The 19,724-nt window shown below is 47.6% G+C and overlaps 1 protein-coding gene across 7 annotated transcripts in view; it reads right to left on the minus strand.

The window, feature by feature from the left end:
* OSBP2 (oxysterol binding protein 2) overlaps positions 1 to 19,724 on the minus strand; it is a 57,692-nt gene that overhangs the window by 33,638 nt on the left and 4,330 nt on the right. For 2 of the 7 annotated variants that reach the window (XR_015730287.1, XM_087880417.1), the window contains exon 2: positions 10,141 to 10,349. Coding sequence is in view for 2 of the 7 variants with exons in the window: in XM_087880417.1 (XP_087736543.1) it covers positions 10,141 to 10,349 (209 nt within the window). In the remaining 5 variants the exon portion in view is untranslated. Of the gene's footprint in view, positions 1 to 2,529; positions 2,638 to 2,955; positions 3,043 to 4,039; positions 4,149 to 10,140; positions 10,350 to 19,724 lie in introns of those variants that run through there. The other 5 variants (XM_087880422.1, XM_087880419.1, XM_087880425.1 and 2 more) reach the window with 5 other exon arrangements.

Below are 19,724 nucleotides of genomic sequence, written 5' to 3' on the forward strand. Positions count from 1 at the left end.
TCTCTACATGGGGCTCCCCTTGAGGAGCACTCGGAGGCTCCAACTGGCGCAGAGTGCGGCCGCGCGGGTGGTGATGGGAGCGACGTGGCGCTCCCATGTAACGCCTCTCCTGCGCGAGCTGCACTGGCTCCCGGTGGTCTTCCGAGTGCGCTTCAAGGTTTTGGTCATCACCTTTAGAGCGCTCCATGGCTCAGGACCTGGTTATCTACGGGACCGCCTGCTACCACCAATAGCCTCCCACCGACCAGTACGCTCCCATAGAGAGGGGCTCCTCCGGGTGCCGTCGGCCAAACAATGTCGACTGGCGGCCCCCAGGGGGAGAGCCTTCTCTGTGGGGGCACCTACTATCTGGAACGAGCTCCCCCCCGAGATACGGAGGATTCCGGATCTGCGTACCTTCCGTCGCACGCTGAAGACGTTCCTATTCCAGCAAGCCGGCCTGACCTAAACTTCTCCTCTTTTAAATGGGAATTTTAAATTTGGTTTTAAATTATTGGGGTTTTAAATATGGTTCAGCCAAATTTATCTAACTTGTTTTATTTCTATTTTAAATTTTGTATTGATATGTTTTATTTCATGGCTGTTCACCGCCCTGAGTCCTTCGGGAGTAGGGCGGTATACAAATCTAATAAACTAAACTAAACTAAACTAAACCTCTTCTTAAAATTTTCCAGTGTTGGAGCATTCACAACTTCTGGAAGCAAATTGTCCCACTGGTTCATTGTTCTCACTGTCAGGAAATTCCTCCTTAGTTCTAAGTTGCTTCCCTCCTTGATGAGTTTCCACCCGTTGCTTCTTGTCCTAACCTCAAGAGGCAGGGGCACAACTCTGCAAACGTCAGCTTCCCAAGCCTCTCTCTAACCGAAAGGTTTGTCTTCTCAGCCTGTCTGCAGAGAGGAGCAAAGCCAACAGAAGGAAAACCTAATTAAAGAATAGATAGCATCCCTCCTCCCCGTGCAGTCATCTGGGGCTCATTCAGGCACTAATTATAAAATCATCAATATGCATGTTCGTTCTGAATAAATACTAATAAAAGCCCAGGCATACAGAGCTGAGGATAACCTTGCAGCTTTGTTTAAATATTAACCGAAATGGGATATCTGTGGCACCCCCTTGTTCTGTCACAGCAAGCGGATATAAATGAAATCACCGCCCAATATTATGTTCAATTATTGCCTTTTATTGCTTACTTACACTCATTAGGCCTTATCTCCCATTTCCCGTTTCGCGCAGCCATTAGAACTTAGAAGAGAATAGAAAGCTGGAAGGGACCTTGGAGGTCTTCTAGTCCAGCCCTACACCAGTGATGGCTAACCTTTTTGACATCGTGTTGCCATGCGCTCAAAAGCCCGATTGGGCTTATTATTACGGGATTTTTTATTTTGGGGGAAACAAGGTACATTTCAGGATTTGTAAATATCCAAGCGTGGAAGATACGATACATGCATTGCAAGGCTCCTCTCCATAAGACAAAATTAAAAAAAATAATTAATGCACATCATCCAGATAAATTTTAACACTCTTAAATATATGACAGACACTTCCAAAGCCATCGGTATTTCATAGTGAAATAAACTGGGGGGAAAAAAAAACTTTTTAAAACTATGGAAGATATTGATAACTGCTTCAAATCCCCAAAACAGTGTTTCAAAGCACCTCGCTGTAGTTTTAAAAAAGAAAAGAAAAGAAAGAAATTTAGAAGATGACAACGGTGTCTTCAGTTTTTGTAAATAATATCAAGTTACATTTGTATTACGGGTACGTGCAATCAATTTGCTAGATTTCCGTATCCATTCATCTCTTGAAAACAACAGCCGAAGAGAATCAAATCCTTTCTTTGATATTTCTCAAGGGGGGAAACAGCAAATGGCCTCCAATATGCCAGCAAATTACATTTACATTTACAGAAAATGGTATCATTTACTTCCCAAGCCCGGTTTATTTAACTTTTAGAAGCCGCTGGAGTTAATACTGATTCAGGGGGGAAAAAAAACAACCATCACTCCCTAATAAGAGCAAGAATCCCATTATTTGGGAAAGGACTACCATAAAATCTACATCAGCTCTCCAAATACCCAACTCCCAACTCCAATCGCAAATCTTTCAAGAGTTCTAAAATACGAACATCCCGAAATAAATTCAAAATAGGGTCAGCGCCTTTCTTTGCACTACCTTAACATAACAAGCCGGGCTGGCCTAATTCTTTTTAAGGGTTTTTAATTGTTTTGTTTTGTTTATCGTTTTAATTAATGGGGCCAAATCTATATATATATATATATTTAACTGTATTTTAATATTTGCATTTGATGTTTTTATTTGGCTGTTCACCGCCCTGAGTCCTCAGGGAGAAGGGCGGTATACAAATTCAAAATAAAATAAAAAATAAACGTAGCATTTCTCCCCTTTTGGGGGGCAAAAGGAGAGTTTGCATCTCTTGTTTTTTACAATCCTGCCCATCGCCATCAGTCCTACTTTTTGGAGCTTCCCAAAGGCACCACTTTGGAACAAGCGTACAAGGGATGCACATACCGATACCTTCCACAGCGGTCCAGCAAAGCAAAAAGCCGCCCGGGTGACAATTGGCTCCTTTCCTTTTCACGAGGTCCAGAAACAGTTCGACAATTAGAGCCGGAGAGAGACCACCTATCCTCTCCAGCTCTTAAAAAAAGAGAATTTTCCCCTTCCTTCCTTCCTTCCTTCTCCAGGAAAAGCTAACCTCTGGGCTAAATTGATCCCGAGCTCGGGGATTTGAAAGCAAATCTCCTTTTTAAAGGGAAGGACATTCAGGGACAATGAGCGACGGGCAAATCCTCGTGAAGGATTGCTTCTCTACAGCCCTGGGTGGGGCCTTCTCCTTCCCTCCCCCTCCCCACCTGCTTCGTAGCCACCGTTCCTTTCGGGGAAAGCCGTCCGCTGAGCCCCCAGCCCCAGCCCCAGCCCAGCCCCTCAGCCCACCTTCTGAGCTGAGAAGTCCTCCTGACCTTGCCAGGTGATGGAGACCTCGCTGTGATGGGGCCGTAAGCAGAGGTGGCCCATGAGGTTAAGGCAGGACAGGGGTGGCAGAAGGGGGGGGGAGGGAGGGAAGGAGGGAGGGGGTTGGGCTGTCCAGTCCAGCTTCCCTGATTGGCGGGGAGTAAATGCTTACTCAGAGGCGCAAGCCCAGGTTGAGCAGGGAGGCAGCGGAGGAGAAGGGTGGATTATCCCTTTGGTGGGAAGGGGGGAGAGAGAGAAAGAGAGAGAGAAAAAGAGAGAGAGAGAGAGAGAGAGAGAGAGAGAGAGAGAGAGAGAGAGAGGTGAGGGTCTATGCAGGATAGTGCAACTTAAATGCCCGTCCCCCGCCCCAGGAAAGCCAAACTTTGCACAGCCCCACCCTGGTCCGAGAGATCGGGAGCTGCTTCTGTTTTTATTTTATTTTTTTAAAACGAAAGTCTTTACACGGAAAAGCATCTCAAAGCAGCTAGGAGTCGTAAAAATCATTAGCCTCCTCTCCATTTTGGGGTGGCAAAAAAGCACGTGGTAAAGGGGGAGGGAGAGGGGAGGGCACGATAGGGGTGCGTTTAAGCCTGGAATGCAAAATCTGAGCCGCGGGGGGGGGGAGAGAGAGAGAGAGAGAGAGAGAGAGGGAGGGAGGGAGGGAGAGGGAGGGAGAGAGAGAAAGAGAGGGAGGGAGGGAGAGAGAGAAAGAGAGAGAGAGAGGGAGGGAGGGAGAGAGAGAAAGAGAGAGAAAGAGGGAGGGAGGGGGAGGGAGGGAGAGAGAGGGAGGGAGGGGGAGGGAGGGAGAGAGCTGCATTTCTGCTGAATCTCGCCTGTCAAAGCCGAGCTGACCCATCCCCACCCCCTCTGTGCCCAACAGATGGGTGCCCTGTGCTTGCTCCACTTAGAAAGCAGGACGAAGGGGAGGGGGAGGGAAGAAGGGGTGGGGGGGAGGGAAGGGAAGGAAGAGTGGGAGAATCCCGCTCTCTTTTGTTCTGTCTTCCGGGGAGACCCTTTGCCAAGCCACCAAAGGAGACCTCCTCCTCCATAAAACGCCCCTACTCACCCGCGCCATTCCTGCCTCAAGTAGCCAGTGAGAAAAGGGCAGCTCTTCCCACGCTTCCAGATACAACCTGGAGTTACAGGTCTCCTTCTCCTCCGCCTTCCTCTTCCTCTCTCTTCCCCCTCCTCTTCCTTCCTCCTCCTGCTTTGCCTTCTCCTCCTCTTCCTCTGCCTTCCTCCTCCTCCTCTGCCGTTTTCTCTTCCTCCTCTCCCTCCTCCTTTCTCCTCCGCCTTGTCCTCCTCTTCCTCCTTCCTCCTCGTCTTTTCCTCTTCCTCCTCTCTCCCCCTCTTCCTTCCTCCTCCTCCCTCTCCTCCTCTTCCTCCCCCTCCTTTGCCTTCTCCCTCTTCCTCCTCCTCCTCTTTTGCCTTCCTCCTCCTCCCTCTCCTCCTCCTCCTCCTTTGTCTTTTCCTCTTCCTCCTCTCTCCCCCTCCTCTTCCTCCTTCCTCCCTCCCTCCTCCCTCTCCTCCCTCTTCCCCTCCTCCTCTTACTGGAATGCCTTCCGTGGGCTGACAGGTCCAGGTAGAAAGGCGGCTCTGGGTTTAGGGGTCTGCACGGCGCCCCGATTCCTCTCAGCTGGCTTGGAAAGGCCAAGGAGGAGCGGCAGTGGCAGCCAGCTGATCAGCACCACGGACAGTGGCCGGATGACTCCCCAGCCGGGCTCCGCTGCCACTCCCACCCCCCCCCACCTGCTCTCCGTGGAAGCAGCGCCACCGCCACCGCTCCTAGGAAGCCCCACGCGTGGCCGAGCTCCCCGGAGAGCCCCACCGGCGAAGGAACTAACCTGACCATCCCTTCATTTTTTCAGGGGGATTTATTTATTTTTTTGAAATAAATTTTTTAAAAAAAAAAAAAATAATAATGTCCCCCACGATGTTAAAAGTGTACCTAACCCTTAAATGGGCTTTTCTGCCTGCACGCTCTCCGTTTACAGATACCTAAATAAGATGATACCTTTTATTAGGACACTCATCTAAGGGTGATTTTTTTTCTTCCCCCCAGGGGAAAAATACTATTGTTATTATTTTTTTTTAAAAAATATGATTTTTGCATCACATTCAAATCCTTAGAAAGGCAGCCCTCAGGAAGGAAGGAAGGAAAGAAGGAAGAGAAAGAAAGAAAGAAAGAGAAAGGAAGAAAGAAGGAAGGAAGGAAAGAAAGAAAGAGAGAGAAAGAAAGAAAGAGAAAGAAGGAAGGAAAGAAAGAAAGAGAGAGAAAGAAAGAGAAAGAAGGAAGGAAAGAAAGAAAGAAAGAAAAAAGAAAGGAAGAGAAAGAAAGAGAAAGAAAGAAGGAAGGAAGGAAGGAAGGAAAGAGAGAGAGAGAGAAAGAAAGAAAGAGAAAGAAGGAAGGAAAGGGGAGGGAGGGAGGGAGGGAGGAAGGAAAGAAAGAAAAAAGAAAGGAAGAGAAAGAAAGAAAGAAAGAAGGAAGGAAGGAAGGAAGGAAAGAGAGAGAAAGAAAGAAAGAGAAAGAAGGAAGGAAGGAAGGAAAGAAAGAAAGGAAGAAAAAAGAAAGGAAGAGAAAGAAAGAAAGAAAGAGAAAGAAAGAAAGAAAGAAGGAAGGAAGGAAGGAAGGAAAAGAGAGAGAGAGAGAAAGAAAGAAAGAAAGAGAAAGAAGGAAGGAAAGAAGGAAGGAAAGGGGAGGGAGGGAGGGAGGGAGGGAGGGAGGGAGGAAGGAAGGAAGGAAGGAAGGAAAGAAAGAAAGAAAGAAAGAAAGAAAGAAAGAAAGAAAGAAAGAAAGAAAGAAAGAAAGAAAGAATCCAGGAAGGAAACCACACCCATAACGCTTCGTTATTATAATAATTCCATCTGCATCATTACCAATTCATCACATCGGGTACCGTTTTAATTGAAACCTGCAAAGAAAAGCAGACCAGCAGAGAATCATATCAGTCAACAGACCAGCATAGGAAGCTGGGTGTGGTTTGCCTTTGATGTCAAGAATGCATCCCATTTTCCCAAAGTCATCGTTGATAGCTACGTTACCAGCAAATAAGGGTGTTTTTTTTTTTTTTTAAATTCTCACGCCTTTGTACATGAATCAGCATGCGAATAAAACTAAAATAAACGCCAACGGACCCGGGATTTAGAAACCTTCCTGTTTTCTCACCTGCCTTTTCACAGAACAATTCGGAGAGGTTGTGCTAGGTAGGATCCCAGGAGTCTGAAATCTAATATTGTACTCTGCCAATTCAGCAACGGCGCTTGAGTTAGCAAATCGGGAGCGGAAACTGACCTCCATCGACAGCAACGGGTTAATTATTACCAACACATTATAAAAATATCTACTAGCTGCATAATATGAGGGGGGTTACATTAAAAAGAGCCTTGAGCCTTGATAGTACAGTGGTTTAAGCACCCTGTTATTAACACAGCTGCCTGCAATTATTGCATGTTCGAATCTCGCCAAGGCTCAAGGTTGACTCAGCCTTCCGTCCTTTCTAAGGTAGGTAAAATGAGGACCCGGTTTGTGGGGGCAATAAGCTGACTTTGTATAAAATATACAAAAGGATGAAGGCTATTGCTTAGCGCATTGTAAGCCGCCCTGAGTCTTCGGAGAAGGGCGGCATATAAATCAAATTAAAAAAAAAAATCCCTTGGCAATTCAGCTGAAGCGAATACAGGGTAAAATCCTGCCCTTTTTCAGTTTCACGCCTGCTCAATATCACTCAGAGGAAGTCAAAAGTCACCGAATGAACAGTAATGATCTATTATCCTTTGCTGCTTTAGGATTAGTCAATACTCCTTACTATTATTATTATTATTATTATTTACTTTATTCATTAGACATGAAACTCAGTCAACTGAACATTCAAAAATGCATCACAAATACCATTGACTGGTGATAATGGTTGATACGGGTTGCTGCCGGCGTCCTAGGGATCAACCCAGTACCTTCTTAAGATAGAAAAACATTTATATAGAATAACAGAGTTGGAAGGGACCTTGGAGGTCTTCTAGTCCAACCCCCTGCTTAGCAGGAAACCCTACAACCACTTCAGACAAAAGGTTATCCAACATCTTAAAAACTTCCAGTGTTGAAGCATTCACAACTTCTGGAGGCAAGGAGTTCCACCGATTAATTGTTCTCACTGTCAGGAAATTCCTCCTTAGTTCTAAATTGCTTCTCTCGTTGATTAGTTTCCATCCATTGCTTCTTGTTACTTATAATAAGATTCTTCTTCTTCTTCTTCTTCTTCTTCTTCTTCTTCTTCTTCTTCTTCTTCTTCTTCTTCTTCTTCTTCTTCTTCTTCTTCTTCTTCTCCTTCTCCTTCTCCTTCTCCTTCTCCTTATTATTATTATTATCCTATCCCTATCCTTATCCTTATCCTTATCCTATTCTAATTCTATTCCTATTTCCTATTCCTGTCCTATCCTATCCTATTCTAAAATCAAGAAGCCACATTAAGGCTGTGAACGAGGCAAAAGCAGCCTCACTTGGGGAGGGGAGAGAGAGAGAGACCCAGGAGGGAACACCCAAGGTTTTTATCTGTGTGACGGCTCTCATTAACATCTTTCCTGCTGCTACTGCTCAGCAGGGCATCCTGTGTTCTGCGCTCCAGTTAGTGACGGCCTCTTGCTCAAAGAACAAGGATGCGGATTAAACAAAAATCGACTGCCTCTCTGCTCAGCGGGGTTCCTAGGACTGACTGCAAGGTCATTCAACGGGCTTGTTGGATGGATGGATGAAGAAAGAAAGGAAGGAAGAAAGAAAAGGAAGAAAGAAAAAGAAAGGAAGAAAGGAAGGGAGGGAGGGAGGGAGGGAGGGAGGAAGGAAGGAAGGGAGAGAAAGAAAGAAAGGAAGGGAGGGAGGGAGGGAGGGAGGGAGGAAGGGAGGAAAAGGGAGGAAGGGAGGAAGAAAGGAAGGAAGGAAGAGAGGAAGAAAGAAAGGAAGGAAGGGAGAGAAAGGAAGGAAGGAAAGAAGGGAGAGAAAGGAAGGAAGGAAGGAAGGAAGAAGGAAAGAAGAGGAAGGAAGGAAGGGAGAGAGAGAGAGGGAAAGAAAAAAAGAAGGAGAGGAAGGAAGGAAAGAAGGACGGGGTGACATAATAGCAGTATCCCAGTATTTGAGGGGCTGCCCCAAAGAAGAAGGGGCCAACTTATTTTCCAAAGCACCAGAAGGCAGGACAAGAAGCAACGGATGGAAACTACTCAAGGAGAGAAGCAACCTGGAATTGAGGAGAAACTTCCTAACAGTCAGGACAATGAACCAGTGGAACAGCTGGCCACCAGAAGTTATGGGCGCTCCGTCGCTGGAGGCTTTTAAGGAGACACCGGGACAGTCACTTGTCTGGAATGGTATGGGGTCTCCTGCTTAAGCAGGGGACGTTGGACTAAAAGGCCTCCAAGATCCCTTCCAGTTCTATTCTGATTGATTGATTGATTGATTGATTGATTGATTGATTGGAGTTTTTCCATGGCTAACATGAACCTAAACAAACAACTACCTGGGATTCTTCTTGTAGAGAATTATTTTTGGAGATGCCTTAAAGGGGATGTGCTTTTGCCCCCTTCTGATGAAACATTCCCCCCTCCCTCCCAGAAATTAAAATGGTTCAGAACAGGGGCTGCCAGAAATTATGACATCGGCAGATAAAAGTACTCAAAACACACACAAACACACAAATCTTTGTATTCTCACAAACACAACAGCTCCACCCTGTGGCTACCAAGATGCTGATCAACGCCAGGAGTCTCCAACCTTGGCAACTTTTAAGACTTTTGTGGACTCCAACTCCCAGAGTTCCTCAGCCAGCTTTAAGTGAAGCTTTGCTGGCTGAGGAATTCTGGGAGTTGGAGTCCACGAGCCTTCAAGTGGCCAAGGTTGGAGAGACCCTTGATCTACACTACACAAAGACAAACAAATAACAATGGGATTTTACTTCCTTCCAAAGATCAGAGATTCGAAGTGGGGAATGGTGTGGGACGGACGGGACGGACGCTGATTTAAACAACAGCTTACTTTGCAAATGAGTTTAAAATGGTTTACAGGAGTTGCCGCATAGGGGACACTCGTCAGTCAAAAAAAAACAAAAAAAAACCAGAGAGTGAAAGCTACAGAATAAAATCACTAACTCTCTATGGCAGGGGTGGGCAAATGTGGCCCTTTTACAACCTGTGGACTTCTGTTGTGGCTCCGTTGCCTGAGCCTGGGCTATCGACAGATGCAGACTCTGAGAGTGAGGGAGAGGAGTTGGCAAGGCCTCCCTCTCCAGGACCCTCCTCTCTGGCAATGCCTCCGGAGGACACCGAAGGCCAAACGATAGGCTCAGAGCCAAGCACGTCCCCGCAGCCACAGGTGGACAGCGATGAAGGAGATAAGTGCTGGCTGGACCCTCGCCAGAGGCGCAGGGAGAAGCGTGCACAGCAGAGGGGAAGGCGTGCCAGAGATTAGCTGAGTCACTGGACCACACCCCCCAGGGTATAAATGTGGGTGTGGTGGCCGGTTCAGTTTGTGACGAGCAAAAACTGGAAATAATCCATGATCTCTGCGTTACTGGACTTTGCCTGCTTTATCGGACTGCATTTGGATTAATCCTTGTATTGTTGAAAACTCTGCCTGTTTTATCGGAATGCTTGCAGTCTAATCTTTGTTTTGTGTGAGTAAAGTCTGAATTGGCAGCTAGCCACTGGGTTGCTGCCAGCTTTATCTTCAAAGAGTTTTGTCGTGTGGCTTATTAACTCCGGGCCGTATGTGGGGGTGCGTGTGTGGTACAGAACAACTTCAACTCCCAGAATTCCTGAGACAGCTGTCACTGCACCTCGTACAACGAAATTAAATGCCATCTTCAGTATACGTTAGAACTATAAAAATAAAAACGCAAATACACCCCTCCTTCACATTCTATGCAATTGAATTGAAAACCCCTGATATTGCATTAATATTGCACTATACAGAAGAATTCAATATATAGTTACTGCTCTGGGATAGAAGCTGTTCTTCAGCCTATTTGTCCTCTGTTCTTATTGTCCTGTACCGGCTGCCAGATGGTAATAGTTCAAAAAAAAAAAAGGGGGTGCCCAGGATGAGATGGATCCTTAAGAAAGTTTTGAACTTTCTTAAGGCAGCGCGAGCTATAAAGCTCTTCCAAAGAAGGGAAATGTAACATCTACCTGATTGGTTGCTCCTGATTCGGATGGCCCTGGTTTTGGCCAGCTCCAGGGCCGTGACCCACCGTTGCCGTTCCACTTCACAGCTCGCTTTCAAGTGGTAGGTCCTTCCGCCGTTAGAAAGGACGATATTGCAAGAATCCTCCGTATCGATGTGAGCCATGGACAGGTTGATGGTTCCCCGGCAGGTGTGAGCCATTTCCGCTTGAGTCCTGCAAAAGTTATCAAAGAAACAGTATGAGGCTCTTGGGGGAAGTTAATATTGGAAGGTACAACCCTCCCAATTATACTTTTCGCAGCCAGATACAAAGGGTTTTTTTTTTCAGGCTATTGCATGGGGAAAATCTTTTTTCCAAACTGGGATCTAGAAATACCACTTCACGGTGTTTTACAGCCCTCTCTAAGCGGTTTACAGAGTCAGGCTCTTGCCCCCCCAACAAACTGGGTCCTCATTTTACCCACCTCGGAAGGACGGAAGGCTGAGTCAACCTTGCGCCTGGTGAGATTCGAACTGCCGAACTGCCGGCAGTCGGCAGAAGTAGCCTGCAGTCCTGCACTCTAACCACTGCACCACCGCGGCTCGACTGAGTCAACCTTGAACTGGTCAGGATCAAACTCCTGGCTGTGGGCAGAATTAGCCTGCAATCCAGCATTCTAACAACTGTTCCACCACAGGAGGGAGGGAGGGAGGGAGGGAAGGAAGGAAGGAAGGAAGGAAGGAAGGAAGGAAGGAAGGAAGGAAGGAAGGAAGGAAGGGCAATAGCACTTAGACTTATATACCGCTTTCACAGTGCTTTCCAGCCCCCTCTAAGCAATTTACAGAGTCAGCCTCTTGTCTCCCAACAATCTGGGTCCTCATTTTACCCACCTTGGAAGGACGGAAGGCTGAGTCAACCTTGAGCCAGTCAGAATCGAACTGCTGGCAATGGGCAGAATTAGCCTGCAATTTTGCATTCTAACCACTGTTCCACCACAGGAGGGAGGGAGGGAGGGAGGGAGGAAGGGCAATAGCACTTAGACTTATATACCGCTTTCACAGTGCTTTCCAGCCCTCTCTAAGCACTTTACAGAGTCAGCCTCTTGCCCCCAACAATCTGGGTCCTCATTTTACCCACCTCGGAAGGACGGAAGGCTGAGTCAACCTTGCGCCTGGTGAGATTCGAACTGCCGAACTGCCGGCAGTCGGCAGAAGTAGCCTGCAGTCCTGCATTCTAACCACTGCACCACCGCGGCTCTTAAATCTTGCGAGTTTACCAGACGGCTGGCATGCTACACCTCCCATCAACAGCTCTTAGCTCAGCTATTTCAACCTTGGCCAGTAGAAGATGCGTGGACTTCAATCCCCAGAATCCCTCAGCCGACCCTGGGCTCATTCTGGGACTTGCAGTCCAAACTCTTTGCCAAAGTTGGGAAACTATATCTTTTACTTGTTGCTCTGCATGGATCCCTTCCCATCTCTCCTTCTCCTGCTGCTGCAAAGGGTTTAATCAAGGAGTAAGTTTGGGCAATTTAGCGTCTTGCCAAGTGACGGCTTCCTTCAATTAACAAACTCCCTGTGCTACAAGAAAAACTATCGATCGGTTTAGAGTTTTCCAATAAGAAAGGCCTTTTTAAGTCAATTCGGACTGTTCTCGAAGGCCACTTTTGCAATAGTCCCAATAATGGATCGTCTTTGGGTGGAAAAGATGTGAGAATGGTATCTCTCCGCTTTTTGGTTCATTATCCTATTTTTGCTCGGCATGGGACGCCATGAAAAAAAAACACTCCTCAAATTGCTATGAAATCAATTTCTTTCTGTTGTCTACTACTGTTTCCCCGATAATAAGACCCAACCAGAAAATAAATCCTAGCATGAGTTTTCAGGATGCTCGTAATATAAACCCTACCTTCAAAATAAGCCCCAGTTAAGATTGTCAGCCAGATGGATGCATTTAGTACCGTATTTCCCCCTAAAATAAGACCTAATCCAGGGGTCTACAACCTTAAACACTCAAAGAGCCATTTGGACCCGTTTCCCACAGAAAAAAAAACACCGGGAGCCACAAAACCCTTCCCATGCCTGACTATTTCTTGAGCGGCCACAAAACTAGCATATGTAGTCGAATTAAATGTTTGGTTTTCTTCTGAAACTTTTCTTTTCTTGGATTTTTACATGGTTGGCCTACCGGAGGTTGAAAAGCTCAATAAATTGCTTGCCAGCGGGTGTCGCACATTGGCGGTTGTGATGCATATTTTGAGTGACGGAGCCACAGCAGAGAAAGAGCCACATGCGGCTCCAGAGCAGCAGGTTGGTGACCCCTGACCTAACCAGAAAATAAGCCCTAATGCATCTTTTGGAGCAAAAATTAATACAAGACCCGGTCTTATTTTCGGAGAAACCTGGTATCTATCTTCTACCCTGTTTCCCCGAAAATAAGACCCAACCGGAAAATAAGTCTTAGCATGAGTTTTCAGGATGCTTGTAATATAAGCCCTACTCCCAAAATAAACCCCAGTTAAGATTGTCAGCCAGATGGGTGCATTTAAGTACCGTATTTCCCCCCAAAATAAGACCTAACCAGAAAATAAGCCCTAATGTGTCTTTTGGAGCCAAAATTAATATAAGACCCGGTCTTATTTTTGGGGGAAACACGGTAGGGGTGATGATGTCCCCCAGGGCTACAGAGAGATTTTATGGAAGATAAAATCTCTCCGTAGCTAAGCTCAAGCCGTACAAAACCACAAAACCCAGTTTAAAATGTCGGATGGACAAGGCCTGTGAATCAATAGACAACTGGAAGAGAATTCTTTGGAAGCCAATCCCTTCCGAAAAAGGGGATTTTTTTGCAGTTAATTAATTAATTTATTTTTTTAAAAAAAAGGAGCGGGGTGGGAAATCAAGAAAGCTCACACGATTTTTAAAAAGGGTTTTTCCGAACCGCATCAAGCTGCTATCAAGAGGGTGTATCGGCCTCCAATTTGAGATTGGAGAAAAGAATGAATGCTGACAACAGTATTCACAACGGACTCACAATGGAGCATTAAAAGCGACCGGAAACAGTCAAAGCCTCTTTTGTTCGTCTTTTCAGGATTTCTGTTTCTAAAAACATCGGCCGAGAAGCGCTCTTTGTTGCAAAAGCTGAGCGACGACCTAGAGGACCATGATCCTTATGCCCCGTAATGCCTCCGTGCCCCAGAGAGACCCCCTTGCAAGTTTAAAAAATGCTTTGCAAAGCCCAGAAAAAGGAGAAAGGAATGGGGGAGACGGGGGAGTCTCCTTTTGGGGAGCAATTTCATCCGTTGGCTTTCTCTTCTAATTTCTGTTTTGGGGAATGGGCTGCTCCATGTGGGGGCACTTGGGGGCACATTCCCCAAATTCCTGATTCCCCCCAAAATTGGGAATCCCTCAAATGACAGGTCCTTGGTGCTCTCTGAGCTAAGTAATGTCATCAGAACTACAAGGGAATGGGTTTTTTTTTTCCCCTGGAACCATGGGAGTTGAAGTCCACCCACCTTAAAAATGGTTATACGGATTTTGCAGATGATGGTTTCCTTTTGCAGAAACCTGCCCTATAGTTTCGTTTTGCAGATTTTAGCGTCCGATGCTCGGCACGACTGGTAAATCCAATAAACGGTCTGAATTCTGGGAATGATAAACCACAGGACGTCCTCGATTTACGGTCGCAGTTGAACCTCGTTGTTAAGTGAAATCCCCCCTCGTTGTTAAATGAATCCCCCCCCCACCTGATGACCTTTCTTGCCACATTGGCTAAGGGAATCGCTGCACAGCTGTTTAGCATTTTTTTTAAAAAATGCACTTATTACATAAAATGGATTTTAGAACAAAGCTACAAAATAAGATTGGAGCTGCCGCGTTCCATCGGATTAAACGATCCAGGAAATCCGACAGGGCAAAAAAATAGGAAGCCACATCCAGAAATGGAAACCAACAACTAAGAGAAAGAGCGTGGCACATATTTGTCCTACGAAGTGTCAGCGTCTCACCGCTGGCATAGAGAGGAGAGGGATAAGCCCTGAACTTTTGCCTGCTAAATCCCTTTGAAGCCCGGTCGTCGTGGAAATGAGGAGGTGGGAGACATTCCTGTGAAATGATGAGACAAGAAGTCAGTGGAGTGACTTGGAAGATAGCCAATGAGAAGCAGAGAATTGGGGATCAGAAAGGGAGGGATTGGGGGGCAAAAGGTCAGTCTTGTCCGCATCGAGTCATGATCCGGTTGCTGTGCTCAATTAAAGAGAAGATTTCCTTAAAGATTGGCAGTTTGGAAATTCATTTATTATGAGATAGCATCAAAGTCTGACACGAAGCATGTGATTTCAAAGAGCATTTTCATTTTGTGGGCATGTATGCCCTTCTGCTTTTGCTTTAAGTAAGCAAAAGAAAAGGATATGCCTTCGCTTTTTGCAACTTTTTTTAAATACTGTTTTCCAGCAAATTTGCTCATCGTCGTAATTTATCGAATTCACAGGCCATTCAACTTCCAGAAAATCTGAGCCATTATTGAAGCATCTCCAAGAAACACATTTAAAACTTATTGTGGGGTGGAAATGTGCTCTCCGGCAAATGTATATTTCAATGTTTTAAGGGTTTTGCTGCTTTTAATGTTTTTTATTGTTACGTTTTTCCATTATTTGCTGCACTCTTTTTTTTTTTTTTTAACTTTGTCGCTAGGCAGAAACACCTGGCTGAGATTGGCAACTATATAAGCTTACCAAATAAATAAATAAACAGGTCTGAACATTCATAAATAGGTGTGTTGTGGCCTCTCAGCTAACGGCCCTTCCAGCAGCCGATTCAGAGGAGGAGGAGGAGGAGGGGTGGGAGTCAGGGTTGGCATCATGCCAACCTGAGACCTCCAAGGAGGAAGACGGAATGGAGCTGTCAGAAAGAGAGACAGTGGCGGAGACTGGGCTGTCCGTCAGACCTCAGATGGAGCGTCAACAGCCCCCAGGTCTGGAGGTGGCTGATGAGGAGGAGGAGGAACAGCTGGGTCCAGTGCCTGACGCTCAAATGCACAGAAGGCAGAGGAGAGGAGAGCAGGGGAAATCTATGGGCCGGTCCTCGGGACAGAACAGCTAACGCTGCTACTATCCCCACCCTAGCTCTGGGGATAAAAGGCAGAGGGTGGAAATGAATAGATGTGACAGACAACTATTCATCTTCCAGCTGTACGGATTTATAAGCCTGCGAGAGAAACTTTTTGCCGGGGTTGCCGGTGCTCCTAATAAAGGAATCTTTTGAGTTCACGTCAGAGGGTTTCTCGTGTTTGGAGATCTGCGTCAGAACAGGGTGATACAGGCAATCCTCAATTTACAACCGTAATAGAGATTGCTTTCAATGGTTGTTATCAATGGGTCGTCGCCTATTTAGGACCCATTGTTTATTGAGAGTTCAAAGTTACGATAATACCGGGGAAAAGCATTACAGCCGTTAAGGGCATCTTCACAATCGTAGGATCAAAATTCGGCTGCTCGGCAACTGATATATTTACGACGGATGCGGCAACCAGGAGGTCACACGATCCCGGACTTGTGACCTTCCCGGTCTGCTTCCCACCAGCCAAAGTCAAAGGGAGAAGCCGGACTGGTTTTAACAATCCCGTGGTTGACTTCACCGCAGGGATTAATTTAACAATGACGGCAAATGCAACCCCAGCATTTAACTCACCCGGCCTGCAACTGTGCTTTTTTGCGCAAAGCAGAACCTGACGGAGCGATTCTGGGAACAGCCGTCACAAACAGAAAGCATTTTTTTGAGTATGGCTGTTGCAAAGAAGAGCAACCAAGATCATTAGGGGACCGGAGACGAAAACGTAGAAAGAACGGTTGCTGGAATTGGGTAGTTCCATGAAAAGAAGGACTAGGGCAGGGGTGAAATCCAGCAGGTTCTGACAGGTTCTGACGAACCGGTAGCGGAAATTTTGAGTAGTTCGGAGAACTGGCAAATACCACCTCTGGCTGGCCCCAGAGTGGGGTGGGAATGGAGATTTTGCAATATCCTTCCCCTAGGAGTGGGGAGGGAATGGGGATTTTGCAGTATCCTTCACCCAGGAGTGGGGTGGGAATGGAGATGTTGCAGTATCCTTCCCCTGGAGTGGGGAGGGAATGGAGATTTTGCAGTATCCTTCCCCCAGGAGTGGGGAGGGAATGGGGATTTTGCAGTATCCTTCCCCTGGAGTGGGGAGGGAATGGGGATTTTGCAGTATTCTTCCCCTGGAGTGGGGAGGGAATGGGGATTTTGCAGTATCCTTCCCCTGGAGTGGGGAGGGAATGGAGATTTTGTAGTATCCTTCACCTGGAGTGGGGAGGGAATGGAGATTTTGCAGTATCCTTCCCCCAGGAGTGGGGAGGGAATGGGGATTTTGTAGTATCCTTCCCCTGGAGTGCGGTGGGAATGGAGATTTTGCAGTATCCTTCCCCCAGGAGTGGGGAGGGAATGGGGATTTTGCAGTATCCTTCCCCTGGAGTGGGGAGGGAATGGAGATTTTGCAGTATCCTTCCCCTGGAGTGGGGAGGGAATGGAGATTTTGCAATAGCCTTCACCCAGGAGTGGGAAGGGAATGGAGATTTTGCAATAGCCTTCCTCTGGAGTGGGGAGGGAATGGAGATTTTGCAGTATCCTTCCCCTGGAGTGGGGAGGGAATGGAGATGTTGCAGTATCCTTCCCCTGAGGTAGGGTGGGAATGGAGATTTCGCAATATCCTTCCCCCAGGAGTGGGGAGGGAATGGGGATTTTGCAGTAACCTTCCCCTGCCACGCTCACCAAGCCATGCCCACAGAACCAGTAGAAAAATAAATTGAATTCCACCACTGGACTGGGATGGGGTGACATGATAGCGTGGTTCCAGTATTTGAGGGGCTGCCACAAAGAGTAGGGGGTCAATTTATTTTCCAAAGCCCCTGAGGGCAGGACAAGAAAGAATGGATGGAAACTAATCGAGGAGAGAAGCAACCTGGAATTAAGGAGAAACGTCCTAACAGTCAGGACAGTTAACCAGTGGAACCCCTTGCCACCAGAAATTGTGAGTGCTCCATCACTGGACGTTTTTAAGAAGAGACTGGACAGTCATTTGTCTGAAAGGGGATAGGGTCTCTTGCCTGAGCAGGGGGTTGGACTAGAAGACCTCCGAGGTCCCTTCCGACTCTGCTGTTGTTCTGTTATTCATTGTGCAAAATCAGCCGACGGTGGAAAAACCACTTCGAACAACGGGAGCTGCCAAAACATGATATACCACCAACGGCTGATCTAATCCGCGACCGAAATGGAGCGACTCCTCAAAGTCACAACGGAGCTGACAAAAATAACTTACGACCCAGTTTTTTTTCACCCTTATGACCGCTGCAGCGTTCCCCCGTGGCCGCGTGATCGAAATTCAGACGCTCGGCAAACCGAGTCGTATTTATGACGGTCGCACGATCCTGGGGTGAGTGGGGGGGGTGAGGGGCGGTCGCTCGAATCCCCTTTGACGACCTCCGGACAAGCAAGTCCTAACTTTTAACAAAGGGCAGGGATTCACTTAGCAAGCGTGGCAAGGGAGGTCGTAAAAGGGGGGGCAAGCCTCACTTAACAACAACTGTCTCATTTAGCGACAGCGATTTTGGGATCAATTGTGGCTGTAAGTCATGTTCACTTGACAAATTTAGCAATCTCTCTCTCTCTCTCCCTCCCACTCTCTCCTCCCCTCTCCCTCTTCCCCTCCCTCTCTCCCCCCCTCTCTCCCTCCCCTCTCTCTTTCTCCCCTCCCCTCCCTCCCCTCTCTCCATCCCTCCCCTCCATTCCTCTCTCCCTCCTCTCTCCCCCTCTTCCTCCTCTCCCTTCCTCGCTCTCTCCCTACTCTTTCTCTCTTTCCCCTCTCCCCTCCCTTCCTCTCTCTCCCTCCCCTCTCCCTCCCCTCCCTTCCTCTCTCTATCCTCTCTCTCTTCCTCCCCTCTCCCTCTCCCCTCCCTTCCTCTCTCTCCCCCCCTCTCTCCCTCCCCTCTCTCTTTCTCCCCTCCCCTCCCTCCCCTCTCTCCATCCCTCCCCTCCATTCCTCTCTCCCTCCTCTCTCCCCCTCTTCCTCCTCTCCCTTCCTCGCTCTCTCCCTACTCTTTCTCTCTTTCCCCTCTCCCCTCCCTTCCTCTCTCCCTCCCCTCTCCCTCCCCTCCCTTCCTCTCTCTATCCTCTCTCTCTTCCTCCCCTCTCCCTCTCCCCTCCCTTCCTCTCTCTCCCTCCCCTCCCTTCCTCTCTCTCCCTCCTCTCTCTCTCTCCCCTCTTCCCCTCTCCCCTCCCTTCCTCTCTCCCTCCCCTCTCCCTCCCCTCCCTTCCTCTCTATCTTCTCTCTCTTCCTCCCCTCTCCCTCTCTCCCCTCCCTTCCTCTCTCTCCCTCCCCTCTCCCTTTCCCCTCTCCCCCTCCCTCCCCTCCCCTTTCTCCCCCCTCTTCCTCCCCTCTACATCTCTCTCTCCCCTCCCTTTCTCTCCCCCCTCCTCCCTCCCCCTCTCTCCCTCCCCTCCCTTCCTCTCTCTCTCTCCCTCCCCCCCTCTCTCCCTATATATGTGTGTGTGCGCCCGTGAGATCAGCACATTCTTGCACATTCACAAGGGCAAGTCAAGCAGCATCTGAGGACACCGCCTGGCTAAGAAAAGACCAGGCGGAAAATGGACTTGAGCTGGCCCAAAGGACATGCCTTAATGTGAGTTATGTAAAATGATTTCAGACACATAATTTTCTCGGAGCCTTCCAGCAAGCACCTGAATTCACACCACGCATACTGAATTTCTCTTCTGAGCAAACGGGGTGGCGGGAGGGGAGGGAACCGTCCGCTCCATCGGACTGAGATGCTCAGATCTGTTCACAGAGCGAACACCTGAATTAAGGAACCCCGAATTTAATTCCAGGTAGTCCTCGACTTACGACCGCAATTGAGCCCAAAATTTCTGATGCTAAGGGAGACATTTGTTAAGTGAGTTTTGCTCCCCCCGATGATCTTTCTTGCCACAGTTGTTAAGTGAATCCGTCTTCCCCCTTGACTTTGCTTGTCAGGAGGTCGCAAAAGGAGATCACACGACCCATTAAATGACATCATTAAAATGAGTCAGTTGTCAAGCATCTGCATTTTGATCATGTCACCATGGGATGCTGCAATGGTTGTAAGGGTGAAAAGCGTGGCGATTTGGCCATGGCGTGTTGGCCATGAGTTGGCCATGATGAGTTGGCCATGGCAAGTTGGCTATGAGTTGGCCATGGTGAGTTGGCCATGGCAAGTTGGCTATGAGTTGAGCATGATGAGTTGGCCATGATGAGTTGGCCATGAGTTGGCCATGGCAAGTTGGCTATGAGTTGGCCATGATGAGTTGGCCATGATGAGTTGGCCATAGTAAATTGGCCATGAGTTGGCCATGATGAGTTGACCATGGTGAGTTAGCTGCAGTGAGTTGGCCATGAGTTGGCCATAAATTGGCCAACTCATGGCCAACTTATCAAATCCAGGGCCTGGCCAATGCTGGCCATTAAGTTTATTAATTTATTATTACCCTGTTTCCCCCAAAATAAGTCATCCCCTGATAATAAGCCCAATCGGGCTTTTGAGCACATGGCAATAAGGCCAAGCGC

The sequence above is a fragment of the Pantherophis guttatus genome, chromosome 17, assembly GCF_059756535.1.
Source record: "Pantherophis guttatus breed Tessera chromosome 17, ASM5975653v1, whole genome shotgun sequence".
Classification (NCBI taxonomy): Eukaryota; Metazoa; Chordata; class Lepidosauria; order Squamata; family Colubridae; genus Pantherophis; species Pantherophis guttatus.